Raw genomic sequence first — 20,130 nt, 5'->3', positions numbered from 1 at the left:
GGATACAATGGCCTCAAGTCTTTCTAGTTCTAAAATTCTATGATTCTCAGTTTGAAAACTTTTTAATGGCAACCTCTGGAATCTTAGGAGACATGGTAATCTAACTCTAGATGCTAGCAAGTGCCCTGAGTTTCAGAAAGCCAAGAAAGTATAAACCACATCCTATGTATCTTTCACTCATTCTAAAGAGTCCTTTCTTTGACCCTTCACAGTCACATATTAAGAGCCTGTCATTCTTTAATTTTTATTCCAAACAATGTCCTGTAATTCATGTGATTCAACTTTTAAAAACTGAAGGGAACACATCTTTATAAATTCTAGATGTAGGTATACTCTAGAAGTCAACAGCACATTTTCTTCTCATTATTCTTACGAGAATATTAAAAAGGCTTAGATAAATAAGCACGTAAAAATACCATATATGTACAATGGTTATATAAGTCAAATCCTAATTCAGAAGGTAAAGTAAGAGAAATAAGGGCCTTTCTGGAACTGAATAAATTAGGTGTTCCTTCTTAGAAACAGCTACATAATTTGTGGGGGCCGGTACAAAATAAAAATGCAGGACTCCCTGCTCAAAAATTAAGAATTCCAAGATGGTGACAGCAGAGCATTAAACCAGGCAGTCCTTACGTGTTTGCACATATAACGTGACTGCCCAGGACACATGCCCATCAGTCAGTCCTATACCTCTTTAACAACCCAAACATTTTCTCAGTAACAGCCAATTATGTAACTAGAATTATCCAAACATTTTTGTAAGTACTTAAAAATACTATCAACACAGAGAACTATTCAATTTAATAGCAAGTGTTTTACTGCCCTATTTTTAGCATAAAGGGCTGTAGAAGCATATCCTGAGTATAGAAGACTATTAATTCAAATTGCCTTAGTTTGCCCTAACCGGTTTGGCTCAGAGGATAGAGCATCAGCCTGTGGACTGAAGGGTCCCAGGTTTGATTCTGGTCAAGGGCATGTACCTTGGTTGTGGGCACATCCCCAGTAGGAGGTGTGCAGGAGGCAGCTGATCAATGTTTCTCTCTCATCGATGTTTCTAACTCTCTATCCTACTCCCTTCCTCTCTGTAAATAATCAATAAAATATATTTTTTAAAAAACCAAACAAATTGCCTAGTTCAAATCTTGCCCTCTATGCCTACTGACTGCGTGGCCTTGGGCAAGTAACTTAACCTCTCTGGCACTGGTTTCCTCATCTATAAAAAGGGCATAATATCATTCACTTCACAAGGTTATTAATATGTTTACAATGAGTTAATATACGTAAAGTACTTAGAACAATAACTAGCACATATTGCTAGAAAAATCCTTTTAGTTATTATTTCTAACTAGAAACTGTCTTCACAGAAAGTTAATCTAAAGGGTAAACTTAGCCCAGCCAGCATGGCTCAGTGGTGAAGTGTCAACCTATGAACCAGGAGGTCCCGGTTCAATTCCCGGTCAGGGCACATGCCCAGATCCCCTGTGTGAGACGCGCAGGAGGCAGCCTATCAATGATTCTCTCATCACTGATGTTTCTATCTCTCCCCCTCTCCCTTCCTCTCTGAAATCAATAAAAATATCTTTAAAAATAAAAATAAATAAAGGGTAAACTTAAACTTTTGAAAACTGTTCTTTAATAATTCAATTCCACAAGTACTTAATAAGCATCTACTCAGCAACAACCTTCCCTTGGCAATTTTTATCCTCCTCAGTATCATTCTTTCTTCACTGGCTACTTCTGACCTTCCTGGTAGGAAAACAATTCACTTAACCATAGCCTTTTCAGTACTGTTATCTGGCTAAGGTAAATGCCTAGCTTTAAAAAATATTTTCAAAAAACTTGAAAGTAGTAAAATATTTTGGCTAATAGTAAAAAGTATATGTGAATGACACTTAAATTTTATATTTATAACTTAATGCTATTCTTCCTATAACTTTTTTGCTTTCTTAATAGTTATTAATAGGTAACTGAGTGAGAACAATCCAAAGTAGACATGGATTCCAAATTTTTGTCCAGCAATGATCTCATACACATATTCTCTCAAAAACCTCTTATCAAATACTGTATATTCAATTGCTGATTCAAAAAATTAAAATGTTCCTGGCAATAAAATTTCAGTGAAATTAGTATTTGCATTTTAAATATGTAAATTAACCTAAGACCATTTTATACACCTCCAATTTTTGACATTTTAATTGATAGTGTTTTCCATTTATAGCAGTTCATTATAAAACATAAGATAAAAAAAGTATATTACTACTCTTGGCTTATATGCCTGTATGGTGGAACTACAGTTAAGAGAGAATTCTGAGTTTTACATGGTAAACTTTCTAGTTAAGTGTTCATAAACATTAGAAACCATATCACTGACTAAAAGGATGGCCATTGGAAATGAAGTTATTACACTTTGAGACAAGTTACCTTACAGAACAACAGTAAATAGTTTTTAATGTAACTGTTTAACCTCTGAACAAAATTATGGTAAGGTGAAAAGTCACAAATATAGTACAAAAACATGTCACCGACGTGGGATTTGTCTCTTAAGAAAATACACAGGTAAGCAGTTCCCGGCTGTGATTGAAGATAAAGTAGTCAACAGTTTGGAGGTAAAACAAGAGCCTCGCTGACCCAGGGAGCGGAGAAAAGAAGTCTGATCAATTACAAATACCATCTAAAGCAGGCTACACTGACGACTGCTTCCTTTCCTTACTTATCAGCAATGACAGAAGACTCCGCCAAACCTTTCAGATTTATAGTACACACACAACCTTTCACGCAACATCACATCACTAATGAATTAAAGTATAAGAACCAATTACTCGCCGAGGAACCTGTCCATTTCTATTACTTTCCTGCCTCGCTCTACCATCCTAAAAGCCGCAGTTCCTCGAATAGTCATTGAGGTCCATGACAACTGAACAGCCAGACAACTTCAGGATAAATGCACAAAGGCCTGCTCCAGGCAGACAAGACGGGGACACTGAGGACCCCTCACAGTCGGAAGCTGCCCTCAGTAGAGGCCCCGGGGCTGGAGAGGCTGAGGAGGAAGTTACAGGGCAGGCTCGCAGCGAGTGCGTGCAGGCTGAGTGCATGCACACGTGCAAGCTGCTCTGCACCCCAAGTTGATCAATGCTGTCACCATGCCAGGTCCCAGCCCGGTTTGGGCAGGAGGGAAAAGGAGGGCCGGCGAGGGCGCGGACCGTCAAGTGTGGATATTTCCTGGTTGGTATGACGGGTCATCGCATCCATCTTCCGCCGCGTCGCAGCCCCCAGTAGCCAGAGCCCGGCCGGCCCGCGACCCCCACCCCGCGGCGAGGTGAGCCCGGACCCTCGCCACGCTCCGGCCCCGGCCTCGGGAGCCCCAGACCCAGGGGTGGGGCGCCATCTAGGTCCGGGCGCGGAGTCCTGCCCCAGGAGCGCAGGGAAATGCCTCCTCCCCGCTCCCGGGTTCCTGCTCCGCCAGGCCCAACCGGAAGGCGCCCTCGGACGGCCACGGGCTCCACCGGGCCGCCGGGCTTTCCAGGCCGCGCCGGGCCCGCCGGGGCAGCGAGGCGGGGAGCAGGCCGGGGGCGGCCGCGTCGGCCGGGGGCGCCTCTCACCGTGTGCTCGTGCTCGTCCGCCCGGGCCCGGGGCAGGAGCAGCAGCAGCCACAGCGCGGCGGCCGCCGCCACGCCGGGAGCGCCCGGCAGCGGCCTCATCCTCCGCGCTCCCACCGGCCCGGCGCCCGCCCACCGACTCCTCCGCCGCCGCCGCCGCCGCAGCCGATTCGCATCCACCGGGCGCGGACAGACGCACGGGGCCCGGACTCCGCCGCTGGCTCCTCGGCGCCGCCGCCGACACCGCCCGCTCCGTCGCCTCCCCCGCCCCCCGGCGCCTCCGCGGCCTCTTCCTCTGACTCAGCCCACGTCATCCGGCCACCCCGGCACGCGCCGGAAGTGCCGTGCGACGCGGGCTGCAACCGCCGCCGGCCGCCCCGCCCGGGCCGCGCGGGCCACGGCCGCCCTGGACCCCGGAGGCCCGGCGCGCGGACGCGGCTGCAGCGCCGGGGACCCGGCCCGAACCTCGGGGCCGAAGCCGCCTCGGGCCGCGTCCCGGCGCTCGGGGTGGTGCGGCCTTGGCCAGATCGCCCGCCTTCCCGCCTCCACCTTCCCGCCTCCCGCTCCTCGGCTGTGAGATGGGGTCTCCCTGCTGCCTCTCGAGCCGGGGCGATCGGAGCAAACCACCCTTTGCAGGCACTGCCGCTGTGCGTGAATCGCGAGGTCATGAAATCATCATGATGGGAGAGTGTTACATTTATACAGGGTTGAGCAAGTGTTTTAAAATCACCGACTATTTCCCTGACCAGTTTGGCTCAGTGGATAGAGCGTCGGCCTGCGGACTGAAGGGTCCCGGGTTCGATTCCGGTCCAAGGGCATGTACCCTGGTTGCGGGCACGTCCCCAGTGGGGGGTGTGCAGGAGGCAGCTGATCGATGTTTCTAGCTCTCTGTCCCTCTCCCTTCCTCTTTGTAAAAAAATCAATAAAATATAAAGTCACCGACTATTTATTAGACCCCTACTATTCAATCTTGTTGAAATTCTTGTTCATTTATTTATTATTTGTTGGTCTCCAGTCCACAGACATAAATGCCCCCTGGAATCTAAGCCCCTCCCCCAAGCAGGGATCCCGTCCACTGCTGGATTTCCTGTGCCTGGCACAGTACCAGTCTCAGGGTAGGAACTCAAAAAACATCTGTCAAATAAACATTAATATGGCACCACCACACACCATTCTTCCTCTAAGCCAAAAATCTGGAACTTGCAGTCGGATTATCGGTACCTCTCAGCGTCAGCAGTCAACAGTTCCAGCACTGGGTCTCTTAGAAATGTCTCAAGAGTTTATTTTTCCTTTCTTTCCTCTGCCAGGAACAGCCAAGAGTCTCCCGCAGGATCCCCAATCTTCCCTCCCTGTTTATTCTCTCCAACAGGTGCCAGAGTGATCTTTCTAAAAAGAAACCTGATGGTACCGCTCTCTTGCTTAAAACACTCCTTGAATAGTGTTTAAATAAGGCATGGAATCACAGCTAAGATTTTCATCTTCCAGGCACTATTCTGAGCCCATTATATGTACTGACACATTTAATGCTCACACACACACACACACACACACACACACACACAGACTCTTATGCAACAGGTATTATCAGTATGTTCATTGTACAGATACCTGAAGCACAGAGGGGTGAGTGGCTTGCTGAAAGGCCAAAACCAAGCAGTCGGTTCCAGAACCCGTCTTTCTTACTACTAATAGATCACCATGCATTCAGCTGTTTTAAAAAATGAAATAGCCCCATGTGTCCTGGCATGGAATGATGTCAGAGAGATACTTTTAAATGAAAGAAGTTGAAAAAATAGAGCATAATTCCATTTTAAATGGTAACATATTAGTCTACCCATAGAAAACAACCTGAAAGATGATGACACAACCATTAAGATATTTAACTCTCTACTTTGTACATGCCTATAAATATTTGGATGTTTTTTACAATGAGCAAACGTAATGTGAGGGGGAAAAAAATCTTTGCTAAAGGACAGTCCTGTTAGCATTGCAGCTGCACAATCAGATCCTGATTTATCTCCCCAGCTTTACATCCCACTGGTCTCCATCCTTTATTCCCCAAATACGCCACCTTCTTTCCTATCTCTGCTCCTTTGTGCTTGATGTTCCTTTCACCTGGGATGCAAATAAATGGACAGCCGTTGGGTGGTCTCTTTCCAGGCCTGACTGAACTATCGCCGCCTCTTCAGGGAAACCTTGCATCAGGAAGTTGAGCATCTCTTCTTCAGGATTCCAATAGCACTTGGCATGTTACATTATAATCACCATCTAGTCCCATTTCCTCTTCTATACCACATTCTGACCTTTTCTGAGGACAAATACTACCAATTGTTTTTCTTTATATCTGTCCCAACTGCAGGAATAGTGCTTGTCACATCACAGACATTCAGTAACTATTTCAAGAATGAATGAATGAAGGCAGTATTAAGTGAATGTCAAATAGCATGGCATGATTTAAAGAGCACTTTCTAGCTAGTCTAAGAGATATTACAAGGCAGTGCATGATTAATTGCTGAATGAGTCATATACCAGTAATTGCTATAGAAATCAGAGGAGGTGTCTTAATACATCTTATACATCTTTGTATATCCCCCAGAGCACCTCACATGGTGACTTGCTCATGGTGAAAGTTCAGTAAATGCTCTGTGAATGAATAATCGCTGCTTTTGAATCAAGTGATGATGGGCAATTGAAGAACAAGTAGTGTAAGTGCTGAATTAAGATGGATGAATAGTTTCTTGCTTAAACAGCCATCACCAGCCCCACAAATTGAGTCAGTAAGCTTTTGCTATGTGTGGGGAGCACTGGATTGGTAATTGCTTGGGGATGGGGAAGACACAAGAAAAGGTATATTCATTTGGGGAGTGCTGACTTAAAACCAGGAAACGTTACATATACAACAGAGAACGGCATAACAGTGTACAAAAAAAATAACTGCACAAAATGTGACCAACTGTGCAGATGTTCCACAGGCAAAAGAGCAATGGGCAAGGAGAGAAGAGGAAACCCTGTTTTGGTGGAGTATTTGGGAAAATATAATGGTGGGAAGAGCATGTAGGGCCATTAATCCAACAACTATTTATTGAGCATCTACTATGTGCCAGGAACTTTGGTAGGTACTAGAAAATATGATAAATGACTTTAGGTGATAAACGTTTGATAGCAGATACGGAAAAAAGGAATAAAGTAACTGATTAGAGGAAAAGAGTGTGGCTTCAAAGATCCTTGGAATCTGACGACCTCAAGGCTCAGAAGCAGAACTCAGGAGCATTATCAAAATCAGGGCTGTTCTGTCACACTGGGGAGTGGAAAATACTGACACATCTTATTTTACCAGTTTCTTCATCTAGATTATTGACCTCATTCCCCTAATACCAATAAGTGGGGTGGCGGGGAATGCCATTGAACAGAACCATGCCCCCCCCCCAGCTGTACAGCCTCTTCTATGGTAGTTCTAATAAGACTCAATTGGTTATAGAGTCTGTGATCAGTAAATGATCCAGAAAACTGCAATTTCAATCTTTTTTTAAAAAAATTTTTATTGATTTTTACAGAGAGAAGGGAGAGGGGAGGGAAAGAAGCATTGATGCAAGAGCGGCACATCCACTGGCTGCCTCCCACCAGGAATTGAGCCTACAACCAGGGCATGTACCCCAATTGACAGGGAATCAAACCAGCAACCCCTGGGTGCCCAGGACAACGCCCAAGCAACTGAGCCACACCAGCCAGGGTCACAATTTCAATTTTTTATTCTCGTTCTTAATAAACGATCATCCAAAGTCTTGGTCTACAAATGACAACATGTCTTCTGATTTCCACCCTCAGCTACCTTTTCTTGGAAATTCTATTCCTTCTTTCTTGCTAGTTATTCTGGGGTGAGCAGTCCTTCTATTGCTATTACCATCTTTCACCTCTACCTTTTCTGTTATAGCTGAAAGGTTCTAGGTACCAAAGAACTTTATCAGTGGCCTGATTTCTTTTCTTTAGGAAGCAAACACTGAAAAACATTTGGTTCTTAGACTGAACAGAACTAAGGCTGTTAATTTCTTTGTTCTGTTTCCATTTCACTGTTTCTCACGCATATAAAAAAGCTGATCTGGTACAACAACGACACAGGGCAAGAAATAGCAGCTGCCACATAATAAGATCCCTTGCCAGTTAGGTGGTGACTCCAGTAAGGTGCCAGCCTGCTTCTTCAGGATGAGGGATTCCCCCACTCCTTGCCTTAGACTTGGACTTAGAGAGTTGAAGGGGCCTGGAGTTATGACTACACACAAAACTCTTCATAGATGATGAAGCAGACCAGGGTAGTCAAGTTATGTGACCTCCAGGTTTCCTGACTTCCAAGCCAATGTTCTCTCTCGACATCATGTGAACTCTTACTGCATGCAGAGCTAGCTAAAACAGGTATTGCATGGGTTAAATGGGCTTTGGCAGGCTAGCCTGGGAACCTACTATTTACTACAGTTTCTCTGAGAAAACGAATTCGGAGTTTTGCCTGAGAATTCAGAACATATTTTCAACCTCCTACTCTTCTTTTCACCACCCTGGTGAACACATTAGGAATGTGTTCATTCCTGGCCATTAGGAATGAATGAGGAAGGCCATGTTGTCTTCTTAATAACACACTTGGAAATAAACATAACACAACTTATTGATAAAACTGAAGCAAATGTTTATATAGGCAGATTCCTCAAATTTGAGGATTAATTGTTAGGATGAGTCTTTTAGAGTTATCCAAATTAGCCACTTGTCTTTCTTAGAAATAAATCTGTTACTAATGCTTCCCCAGCCAACCAGCTGCAAAAGCACACATTATTCTTTGAAAGAGGAGCACAGAAAACCAGCTTACTTCCTGGGGCCTATGGGAGAGGAATGTGAAAATCCCAGCTATTGGGGTGATACAGGACAGGCCAGGACCTCTCCTTTTTAATAACAAAGCAAAATAAAGGGGTGGGGATAAGGGCGAAGCTTTTAGATTGACTTGGAAAAATACTCGTTGAAGTCATTTACATAGTATCACTTTGCCTAATTATGACAAACCATTGGGGATTACTCACCTCATTAGATATGTCAAGTTCAATTATTTGATTGCAACAACCAACCTCCTGTTCATAGTACCTAAGTCTTCATACTTTGTTGCTTATATACTTGGGTTATGTGCTCACAGGTTTTAATATAATGTAAAGGAACAGTGCTCACCTAGAAACTGGAGGACAATGTACCTCGTACAGTTAGAGGCAAAGGCAATGACAATGAATATGACTAATTATTTTACTTCCTATTGCACCAGCTTGTAAAATCTTGGGGAAGGATGGCGACAGCAGAGCTGCCTCCCAAAGCATCATACAGGAAACTTTTTCATAGTTTCTTTGGACACGTTGTTATAACATAGTTTGTGATCCTCATTTTATTAAAATCCATGGTTTTGTTACATAATGTATTCTGAAAAATATATATACAAAAGTTGGGTAGTGGAAGTTGAACAAATCTGTATTATAATGGGTGGTTCTTTATCTAGAAAATGACAATTTTTTTTTACCTCATCATCAGAGTTTCTTTGATAACACACAATAGCAGTGTTTCATCCAAATTTTTTCATTTTCTTCTTTTACTTTTACACATGACCAATCATTTTGGATGTTCAATGAACACCTAGTGAGGGTTTAAGACTTGCCATTTTTGACTTGACACTCCTGATCACCTCCATCCATATCTCAAGTATATCACATTAATGAGACCCAGGTTTCTCAATAGCACTTTCAATTTTATGTTTTCCACTTGTTTTCACATATGCAGTAAGATATTCCAGTATTGCACAAACAAGGATGTGCATATAAAGATGCTGACATCATGTTATTGATTTAAATGTTGGTCAATCAGAGAATGCACAAAAATATAAATCTGGCATCCAAAACAAGGATTAGAGGTATTGAATATTTTAAAAGTATAGCTTTTATCAAAATCAAGTGTGGCAAATACGGAGACTGCCTATAAATAACAGGGAGGGCAACCATACCAACACGCTAATGTCTTGTTCTCCTTTTACCTCACATTTCCTTCTTTCTCCCAAATCAGTGACAAGGAGAGTAAAGGGGCCATTGCAGAGTGGCTACTATGTGCCAGGCATAAGGTAGGTAATTTGCATAAACACACACACTGTCTTTCTCTTTTTCTTTTATCCTCACCCAAGGATATGGAGAGAGAGAGAGAGAGAGAGAGAGAGAGAGAGAGAGAGAGAGAGAGAAACATCAATGTGAGAAACATTGATCTGTTGCCTCCCTTACATGCCCCAAATGGGGATCGAACCCACAACCTATGTATGTGCCCTGACCTGGAACCGAACCTGCAACCTTTTGGTGTATGGGACGATGCCCCAACCAACTGAGCCACCCAGCCAGGTGCACAAACACTCTCTTGATGGTCATGGCCAATAGTGTATTTTATGTCAGAAAAAAACAACAACCAAGATCTCAGAAGCTATTAACTTCAATAGTCCTTGTTGCTGGACTGAGGAATGAGATCGAAAAAGAACCTTTCATTATTAAAAAAGAACCCAATAAAACTGTACTAAATGATCTTTAATAGTGTGGCTTTTATACATCTGTGTGGACAGAGAATAATTTCCTGGAAAACCACAAGATTTCTGACATTTTTAAAGAACTAGGTCCAATACTAATTTTATTATATGGTTAAATATCAAATTAAGGACCTATGTTTTGAAGGTAGATTGATGTGGCAGGAACTCAAAATTAATGACATACTTTAGGCTCTATATTCTCTGCACAAACAGATTTCCCAAGCCCAGTGGTAATAATAGGTGTATAAGGAAATAACTATTTCTGCTTTAGGTTCTTCCTTCCCCTTCGGACCCCTTAGCAGAGAAAATGCCAAGGACCCCCCTCTCTCTTTATGGCCAGAACTAAGACCTATAAAGACGGCAGAGCAATAAATGGGGTCCCTGGAATCCCAAGCTTCTGGTCCCAACCACTAATAGATGCTCCTTGGCAGCATCACTTTTTTGAAAGCACACTGAAGTGTTAATGCCAAGTTTGGGGGGAAATACATGGTAGTTCCATACCTGGGAGATCATGGAAGAAAGAAACTTCTGGAGGACAAGTGTCAGTCACTGACTGAATTTCTACATCTGGGCACTTCTTGAGGGAGAGGGTTTGGCTATTTGGAGATGGAAAGTGTGGTCCCCTGGAATTGGCAGGCCCAGGTTCTGAACTGCCTCTTCCTCTAGCCAACCAAACACTCTCAGCTCCAGACTTCGATGGATCCTCAGCTTTGACCTCTACATAAGGGGAGACAGCACTAAAGGCTTTTTCAGATTATTGCCTGTGACCAGCCCTGGCATTTACACACCCTCCTGCATTTGATTGCAACACCAGCCTCCTGTTCACAGTCTCTCAGTCTTCATACTTTGTTATGTACATAGTTGGGTATCTGCTCACAGGTTTTAATACAAGATGAAGGAACAGTGCTGGCCTGTTCAACAGAAAAGTTGAAGCATCATTTAAAAATCAGGGTATGTCTTCTTACTTGAATACTGTAAGTACTAAATCATAACCACTTGTAGAAATTAGTCTGGATTAACAAATAAGTAAGGCCTAATATAAATGCATTTCAGTAAAATCACTTGTAATGCACATTTCTAACCAATCTTTCAGGCTTCCGACATGTCAAGTTAGAGGTAAGGATCCCAATTAAGTCTTCATCCTTTTGGCAAACAAGGGTATGGATCAATATACTTGGCAATGGTGACTGAAGTCCTTAGTTTTTCCCTCCTCCATGCCTTAATAATATCTTCTTTAAGGAAAGCCCAAACCAGCAGGGCTGCAACAATATCAGTAATGAGAGTGGGTCTCAAGGTCAGCAGTCATGCCATAAAACGTAACATGAAGACATCATTAGCAGGCTGGGAACTGCTCGTCTCAAAGTCCTGGAGTAGGCAGCTTCTAGGAGGTGGAATCAACGACCTCTGCGTGGAACGGGCGGAGGAGGATGGAAGATCTCCCTGGTTGGAGGCCTGAAATGAAAGATAAAGCAAAAGCATGACCTTGCAGACCATGATGTGAACAGGCTTTCCTATGTCAAACACTGCGAATGAGAAAGTATTTGTCTCTCCAAGTTGAAAATGCACCGTAACAGTTTGGTGATTACCAGAGGGGAAGGGGGCTGGGGAGAGGGAGAAAAGGGAAAGAGGGGATGAATGGTGATGGAAGGAGACTTGACTTCGGGTGGTGAACACACACAATACAATATACAGATGATGTATTGTGGAATTGTCACCTCAATAAATTCAATAAAAATAAAAAAGAAAATGCACCGTGATATTTATTGGAATCATTCTCATAAGGAACTATGCTATGTGTATAATTGTAATAGATACTTTTATTTGAGAGGGAAGAGTCTTTAACCTTTGTAATTACTGCATAATAATTTTTTAAAAGAGAGATAAAGCAACTATTTAAAAATGAATTTAATTAAGTAGTTCTTATGCATCCATGATTTGCTGTAAATTTGGTCCCTTATACAGAGGACATGTTCCTTCATTAATGAAACTGGCCACACATAGGGACCTCTGAGTGACATACATGTTGGCTGTGGCTCACCACCCTCACTGCACATTAGAATCACCAGTCGAGCTTTGGAAAATACCAATCCCCAGGCTCTATCCCAGACCCATTCCATCATAATCTCTAGAGGATTGGGCTCAAGCATCAGAACATTTTAATAGTATCTCTCCCCCAACCAGTTGTATTATCCAAGCCTTTCGTTTTCTGATGCTTTTATACCTGGGGCCTTGCTGATCTGGGCCTGAACAGGCTGCCCCTCGGTGGGTAAACTAATTCCTAGAGCTAGTAAACAATGTGCCTGGGAGCACACCTTTCACAGTACCCAGAACTGGAGCGGGGACTATCCACCCGCCCTAACCACCTCAGGGCGAGGTGCCTGAGAACTGGAGGCAAGCCCTTTGCTCCAGGCCTGCTGAAATTACTCAATCTAGTCAATTCTAAATCTGCTAACCACCTCACTTGTTCCTTCCTGTGGAAACCACAACAAAAGCTCCTCTCACCTACGTTTTCCCCTCCCATTCTCCTGACTAAACCCAGTGGCGCCCCTGCTTAGGATCTGTGAGTATAACAAACTGTCTTTTCAACAGCAGTCATCCCTGATCTGTTGACCTTGCCATACCTGAATAATGACAAAACCTTTATTTTAAAACACCAGGAATTCAAATATGCAGCCAGGCAGGAGACACACTCTAGCAGGAAGGTCCCTTGAGAGAAGAATTGAGAATTTCCGGTCTGCTCCTCACAATGACTTCCTCAGGGATTACTAAATGTGTTATCCCAACGCCACATTTGCTTTCCTAAAGCCCTCTCCCTGTTATTCGGGATGGCTTTTGAATAGTCTTAAATGACACTCCAGAGAGACTTGGGTAAGTCCTTTTACAAACAGGTTCAACGATTGCGGGTGGTATTTCCACATTTGTGCTCTAGAACTAATATCAATTCTCTTGGAAGCAAGTCAATAAGTCAAGAAAGAAAGCTTTGTCAGGTGCTGCAATTGAACTGTGTTACCCTGGAGTTGCGTACTTGAGGATTAAATGAATCAATGAGTAAATATTTACTAAATGTCTTTTGAATGCACGTTTTGTATAGGTCAAGGAAATGACAAAAATGTTTAAAGAAAGGCTCTCTCAAGAATGACAGAGCGAGGCAGAAGTAGGAAAAAATAACCACAGATATCCTCAGGAGGTCCTGCTGTGGCCCCTGGGAGTAGCTGGTTTTATGTGGTTGTCTCTTTATCCAGAGAAAACAAATGAGTAAATCCCCTTCCATCTCCCCAGTCTACCCTATGAACTGTGGCTTATAAAACAAATGGGTAAATCCCCTTCCATCTCCCCAGTCTACCCTATGAACTGTGGCTTATAGGAGAAATCCAGACCTTCTTTCCCTCCTTCCTTCCCTTCTTTCCTCTCTTTCTTCCTTCAGTTCCTTCCTTCCTTCTTACCTTCCTTCCTTCTTTCCTTTCTTTCTTCCTTCTTTCCCTCCTTTCCTCTCTTCCTTCAGTTCCTTCCTTCCTTCTTACCTTCCTTCCTTCTTTCCTTTCTATAATAGATAAATATTTATCTATTATCCATCTACTCCTGGATATGGGATGAAATAACAGCAAGTAAAATGGGCACAGATTCCATACTCAAGGTGCTGAGAATGTAATAGATGAGAAAGACAAGGAAAGTCAGTACACTACTGAGTGTTTTGACCAGGGAAGTCATAACCTATGGGAACATATAGCAGAGACATTTATGCACATGTCTGAAGGACAAGTTCAACTTCCCTGAACCTACCAAACAGAGGTAATGACACCTTCATTGGAATCTTTTGTGAGGATTGGAGATAACTATTGGAAAGAGGATAGCACAGTTTCTGGCTTAGAGTAGGCACTCAAGAAGTAAAGCTAATTATTTATCAATATAATTAAAGATCTACTCTTAGCTCTTTTCCCTATGTATGCTCTATGAGCCTTACTTTTATCTTCCACCACGAAGATCATCATGACTCCCTCCTGGCCCCACTCTGCAACTGGGGTGGGTCGGCAAACAAACCATCTCTAAATTTCATTCTGGTGAACAAGCCCAGCGAAGGTTTGGAAGTCCCATCTCAGGGAAATGGACTTGTGATTTTAAACATCTCAGAACCATGGGAGAAAAGAAGTATTAAACCAACCAAGAGTGGCCTGTGGGGAGACAGCCTCTGCAGGACCCTGGGAAGCCAGGGCTGGAGACACGATTGTCCAGAGATACTGGGCACTGGTTGCTTTCTCCTCCCTGTTGAGGGTTGAAGTCTCAAAGATAAGCTTAGTTCAAGAACCAAGCAATCTGATATTGGTTAACATTCTTTTAAAGCAGCACTGCTGTTTAGCTGGTATCATTTTGTATGGTCATAACATTGGTAAAAATATATATTTTTAAAGTTTCTCTATTAATTAGTAAATAGCCTTGGTCTCAAGTCCCCTCACTCCCTGACCACTTCAGTCCCTGCTGGAAACTCCACAGGCATCTTTATAAGTCCAGTTTTAGGATTAACCTCGTACTGCAGGAGTCCCCAGAAGTGTGTTCTGATTAGGTGGTATGTAGGCTATGCCTTAAAGGCGACTTCATAGATTGTTAGTGACTGTCAAATCACTAGTAAATGACATAATAAGTTCAAAAACAAAGGGGCAATGGCTCAGCAAGTATTTGTGTGTGTTTTTTTCTCATCTGGCAGGACCTTACCTTAGAAGAGATGGCATTGCCAGGGACCCACCCTATAGGGACTAAGGAGCCATGCAAAGATAAAGTGCATCTATTTGTCCCTGCTCTTGTCACATCTGCCTTCCCTGATCTTGAAATATGCTGGGAACTTACAACAGGTGGGAGTGTGAAGCCTCTTTCCAGTAACCTATAGTCCACCTGTGGTAGATGACTTGAGACTAACTGTTTCATCCAAACTAACCAGTACCAGTCCATGCATCCATCCATTCATTCATTTACATGGTAAATATAAATATTTGTTAAATTTCTAGTATGTTCTGGTTACGATGGTAAGCATGGAGAGAGTAGAAAAAAAATTTTTTAATAAAAAACAGTTTCTATTCTCTCGAGGTTCACCATCCACTTGAGGAGACGGATATGTAAACATGGGCCACAATGTGGAATGAAGTGTAATAGAGGTGTTTGGGGAATCACAAGAAAGTTCACCCAAGAGCATCAAGGAAGGCTCCAGAGAGGAGGTGATATTTGGACTGAGTCTTAAAAGATGTGTCAGAATTTCCTAAGCAGAGATTGAAGACAGCATTTCAGGCAAAAGGAGCAGATTGAACAAAGACATGGTACCAACTGGCACAGCTCCCTGGGAAATTTTAAGGGGTGGAGCCTTGGTGAGTACAGCAGGGGGGTGGGACTTAAGGCTAGATGGAGACTAGAGCTTGCTAAAAAATACAGAATTAAATGTGAAAGCGTATATGCCAGGAAGTGACATCCTCAGCTATTTCTGTTCTGGAAAGTGCACTCTGGTTGAGTGTGGAGGAGGGACCGACTGCAGGCAGAGAGGTAAATATGGGCCTATGTGGATGAACTTAGGTACCAGCAGATGGAGAGGAGGGGGCGCATCTGAGAGCTGAAAGGGCAGCAGAATGGACAGGGCCTGGAGACACACTGGATGTGGGAGCTGCGAGGGAGGCAGGAATGGAGTTAAACTAAGTTGAGGCACATGAATGTTAATTAATTCAGCCAAGTTCACAAGTGACAGCCAGAGGAGACCTGTCTCAGGTAGCGTGGTACTAGAGCCATGCTCCTCGCCACCATACCATGCTGCCTCTCACCTTAATTTTCATTCCCAATTCCATCTTGCCTCCTGGTTCCCAAAAGGCACTGTCTCCATAATACAGCCAAGGGAATTAGTTAGTAGGGAGCTAAATTCTAATAAAATAGATACAAATTATTCAAAAAGTTGATGTTTGCCAATGTATTTCATCGATGAAATATTCCATTTGCTACTAAAAGTGTGTGCAACTGAATACAGCGTCACTTAAATTAATGAAGCGTCCACACTGAAATATGACAAAAGCAGGCACTCATTCTTAGGTCATCTTAGATGCCCCCAACTCCTCCTCTCCCCTGGGATTTATCTTCCACCACGAAGATCATCATGATTCCCTCCTGGCCCCTCTTCTCTCTGATGCCCTACTCTGCAACTGGGATGGTCGACAAACAAACCATCTCTAAGTTCCATTCTGATGAACAACTTAAACAGGATTCAGAAAGTGAGGGGAAAACTTTCCTATCAGCTTCAATGTTACCTCTGTGAGGCCGCTCGGGGAGGCACCCTGGGGGGCCTATCGATGGGCAGGGTGGGTGTTCCGTCCACTTGTAGGGGGCCTGGACTCCGACTTCTGGGAACCTCAGGGACTTCATTATCCTACAGTAACAAAAACACAAGAAGGATTGGTGAAAATTACATCCAGCAACCAGCATGTTGAAAGTTCCCAGCATATTTCAAGATCAGGGAAGGCAGATGGACAGATACCACTATCCCCAAAGCCCCTCAGCCTCCTCAGGCTTTGGCTGAAGGTTATTCACAAACTTATCATCAACCCAGCAAAACCGGGGAAGCTTTCCATTGACTCCTGGAGCCGCTCAGGAGACAATCAGGCCCACAGGATCATTAATGGTCCTTGCTATTCAAAGCACAGTCTCTGGGCCATCGAGGTCAGCATCACCTGGACGCTTGTGAGAAATGACAGGATCTCAGGTTCCTCCTCGGACCTGCTCAATCAGAACTTGCATTTTAACCAGATCTTAGGCAATTCTTTTTTTTTTTTAATATATTTTATTGATTTTTTACAGAGAGGAAGGGAGAGAGATAGAGAGTTAGAAACATCGATGAGAAAGAAACATCGATCAGCTGCCTCCTGCACATCTCTTACTGGGGATGTGCCCGAAACCCAGGTACATGCCCTTGACCGGAATCGAACCTGGGACCCTTCAGTCCGCAGGCCGACGCTCTATCCACTGAGCCAAACCGGTTTCGGCCTTAGGCAATTCTTATGCATATTAAAGTTTGAGAAGCACTGCTCTATATAACCAGATAGAGCTGGAGAATTTTTATTTTTAAATAAAAGCCCCTTTGGGGGACAACAGAACCATCATAGGGTAAAACAAGCTGTGCACTGAAGGGGTGGCCCACTCCTAGGACCCTTTCTCAGGGGGTCTCCTGGGCGATCCTTTCCCATGTGACCCCTTCCACTTGTCGCAGCCCCTGGTCCCTGAGTCAGAACCATAAGCCAAATTGGGCCTCGGCCTAAGTCACCCAGCTAATCCCTGCTAGGAGGTCTTGTGGCTCTCAAGGGACTAGTTGCCACTCTACCTGTGGAGGCAGAAAAGGCCAGGGAGCTTTGAGAAAAGAGAGCAGATATGCACAGAGAAGTAGAGACGATAGAGCTTGTGGCCCTGAGAAACACAGACTGGTGGCATTGGCTCTAGCATCTCGCCACTCCTGATCTAGGCCCCAAACTGTGATCACTGTCCCTGATTCCCTGAGACTCATCTAGCTCCTTCTCATATGCCCCTTTGGCTTAACTAGCCTGAGTGGATTTCTTCCCTTCCTCCCTTCTTTCTTTCCTTTCTTCCTTCTTTCCTCTTTTTATTGAGATGAAATTCTAAACGTAAATTAAATCATTATAAAGCCAGCAGCTCACAGTGGCATTTAGTATATTCACAATATTGTCCAACCACTAACTACCTCTATCTAGTCCCAAATCATTTTCATCACCCCCAAAGGAAACACTGTACCCTTTGAGCCGGTTCTGCTTGTTTACCCCTCGCCCCAGCCCCTGGCAACCACCAATTTGCATTCTGTCTCCATGGACCTATCTATTCAAGACAGTTCATATAAATGGAATCCCATGATATGTGATCCTTTGTGTCTGGCTTCTTTCACCTAGATTTCTATTTCTTGCAATAAAATGACCCCTAGGACAGGACAGATGGGGGTCTCGGCTCTCACTCACCTCATTGTCCCCCTCCATCCCGCTGCTCACACTGAGGAGGCTCCGAGTGCTGGATCGGTTACTCGTGCTGCCTGAAGGGTACAAACAAAATTAGCAGGACCTTAGATTCTCTCAGGCTAAAATACAATGCACAACTCTAGCACTTACTTTTTTTTACCGACAGCAACAATACACAAGCTGTGAATATATGTGTCTTCAAATGTTGCTGTCTTATACCATTTTACTAGAGGTCAGTTTTTCTTTCAGTATAAAACAAAATGGTTCACCTTTTTATTACATATTTTGCTTTATAGCTACCATTTACGGAGGCTTCCCACACATTATCCTATACAGTGGTTCTCACCCTTCTTAATGCCGCGACCCTTTAATACAGTTCCTCATGTTGTGGTGACCCCCAACCCATAAAATTATTTTCATTGCTACTTCATAACTGTAATTTTGCTACTGTTATGAATAGTAATGTAAATATCTGATATGCAGGATGTATTTTCATTGTTCTCGACCCACAGGTTGAGAACCGCTGCTATATAATAAAAGGCTAATATGCAAATCAACCAAACAGCGGAATGACCGGTCGCTATGATGTGCACTGACCACCATGGGGCAGATGCTCAATGCAGGAGCTGCCCCCTGGTGGTCAGTGGGCTCCCACAGGAGGAGCGCTGCTCAGCCAGAAGCCTGGCTCACAGCTGGCTAGTGCAGCGTCGGTGGTGGGAGCCTCTCCCGCCTGCATGGCAGCGCTAAGGATGTCCAACTGACGGCTTAGTTGATGTCCCAAGCCATCAGCTGGACATCCCCCAAGGGCCCCCGGACAGCAAGAGGGCCAGGCTAAGGGACCCCCCAAGTGCACAAATTTTGTGCACTGGGCCTCTAGTGCGCTGAAAATGCTATGTGGTACTAGTGCTCTGATTTGACAGACAGGGAAGCGGAGATGCTCTACTTCTCACTTGTTTGGGCCACTTCTGAAAGCTGCAAACAAATTTTGTTGAAGTTTTCTACTTAAATTATGTCAAACATGTGCATGTATCACATTGTGCAATCCAGAGGGAATGTGGGCAAGCAAGTCATCAGCCTGCAGAGGGTGAGGGCCTCAGCCTCCCTCATAAATGAATGGTCCTTCAAGCCACTGTGTTTGGGGTGGTGTGTTACATAGCAATAGGTAACTGAAACTGTGTAACAGAGACCAGATGCAGTCTATAGCCACAGGGTAGGGTAAAATCCATCAGTGTCATTTACTAATATTTTCTAGCCAGATGAGCTAGCCATCCCTAGGTTATAAATGGTAAGAAGCACCGTTTATGTTTTCCATTCTGTTCCTACCCCAAAGTAACTCAGAACACATGCATAAAGTCTTTAAAATTAATCTGTACCTGAACCGAGGACTTTGCCTTTGTCTTGTTAAATTTCCCCTCTCCCTACCCTACAATGACTGCCCTCACCCTGAGAAGGTTTATACCACTTCTGTCCTCCAAAGCATCTGAGAGATGAGCCACGTGGCCCTTGCTTCCTCCATCACTTATAATCACTGAAAAAATCTCTCTCATTTCTGAACTTGTCAGAATTCTCTAAATTGCCTTAAGGGAATTTTAGATACACATGATCACCCTCCATAATGTAAGGGGAAGTTCTCTCTGTCCAGTCTAGATTCCCATGTGGTCATGTGATATGCTTTGGGTCTGTTTTGACAGGTAACAGTGGCAGGAATGTTAACCTGAGAGGAGCTGGATTCCACTCCCATTTGCCACTCGCTGGCTGTGTGACCTTGGGCAAAACTCTTTCCTTTTCTGGGTTACAAATACTCTATCTATATAGTAAGGAGTGAGACTAGTTCAGAGGTTCTTGACCTAAAAGTGAGCAAAAGTGTGTGTGTGTGTGTGTGTGTGTGTGTGTGTGTGTGTGTGTGTCTGTGTGTGTGCGCGTGCCGCGCGGGCCGCAAGCATATGCATTTTTCATAAAGTGCATCGAGAGCAGG

General features: G+C 44.0%; 2 protein-coding genes across 3 annotated transcripts in view; both read right to left on the bottom strand.

Moving 5' to 3' along the window:
• TM9SF3 (transmembrane 9 superfamily member 3) overlaps positions 1–3,838 on the bottom strand; it is a 42,889-nt gene extending 39,051 nt beyond the window's left edge. Inside the window, exon 1 of one of the 2 annotated variants that reach the window (XM_023754879.1) lies at positions 3,600–3,838. In XM_023754879.1, the coding sequence (XP_023610647.1) occupies positions 3,600–3,698 (99 nt within the window). In that variant the 5' untranslated portion in view covers positions 3,699–3,838. The remainder of the gene's footprint in view (positions 1–3,599) is intronic. The other variant, XM_006089988.3, reaches the window with a different exon arrangement.
• A 6,324-nt stretch (positions 3,839–10,162) lies between these two features.
• Positions 10,163–20,130, bottom strand: part of PIK3AP1 (phosphoinositide-3-kinase adaptor protein 1) — a 97,320-nt gene continuing 87,352 nt past the window's right edge. Inside the window, exons 14-16 of the mRNA XM_023754831.1 lie at positions 18,159–18,229; positions 16,449–16,567; positions 10,163–11,628 (exon numbers count right to left, since the gene is read on the bottom strand). Of these exons, the coding sequence (XP_023610599.1) occupies positions 11,571–11,628; positions 16,449–16,567; positions 18,159–18,229 (248 nt within the window). The 3' untranslated portion in view covers positions 10,163–11,570. The remainder of the gene's footprint in view (positions 11,629–16,448; positions 16,568–18,158; positions 18,230–20,130) is intronic.

The sequence above is a fragment of the Myotis lucifugus genome, unplaced genomic scaffold (assembly GCF_000147115.1).
Source record: "Myotis lucifugus unplaced genomic scaffold, Myoluc2.0 scaffold_66, whole genome shotgun sequence".
NCBI lineage: Eukaryota > Metazoa > Chordata > Mammalia > Chiroptera > Vespertilionidae > Myotis > Myotis lucifugus.
Note: the sequence above shows the minus strand (reverse complement) of the source record. Positions and strands in the feature narration are given on the sequence as shown.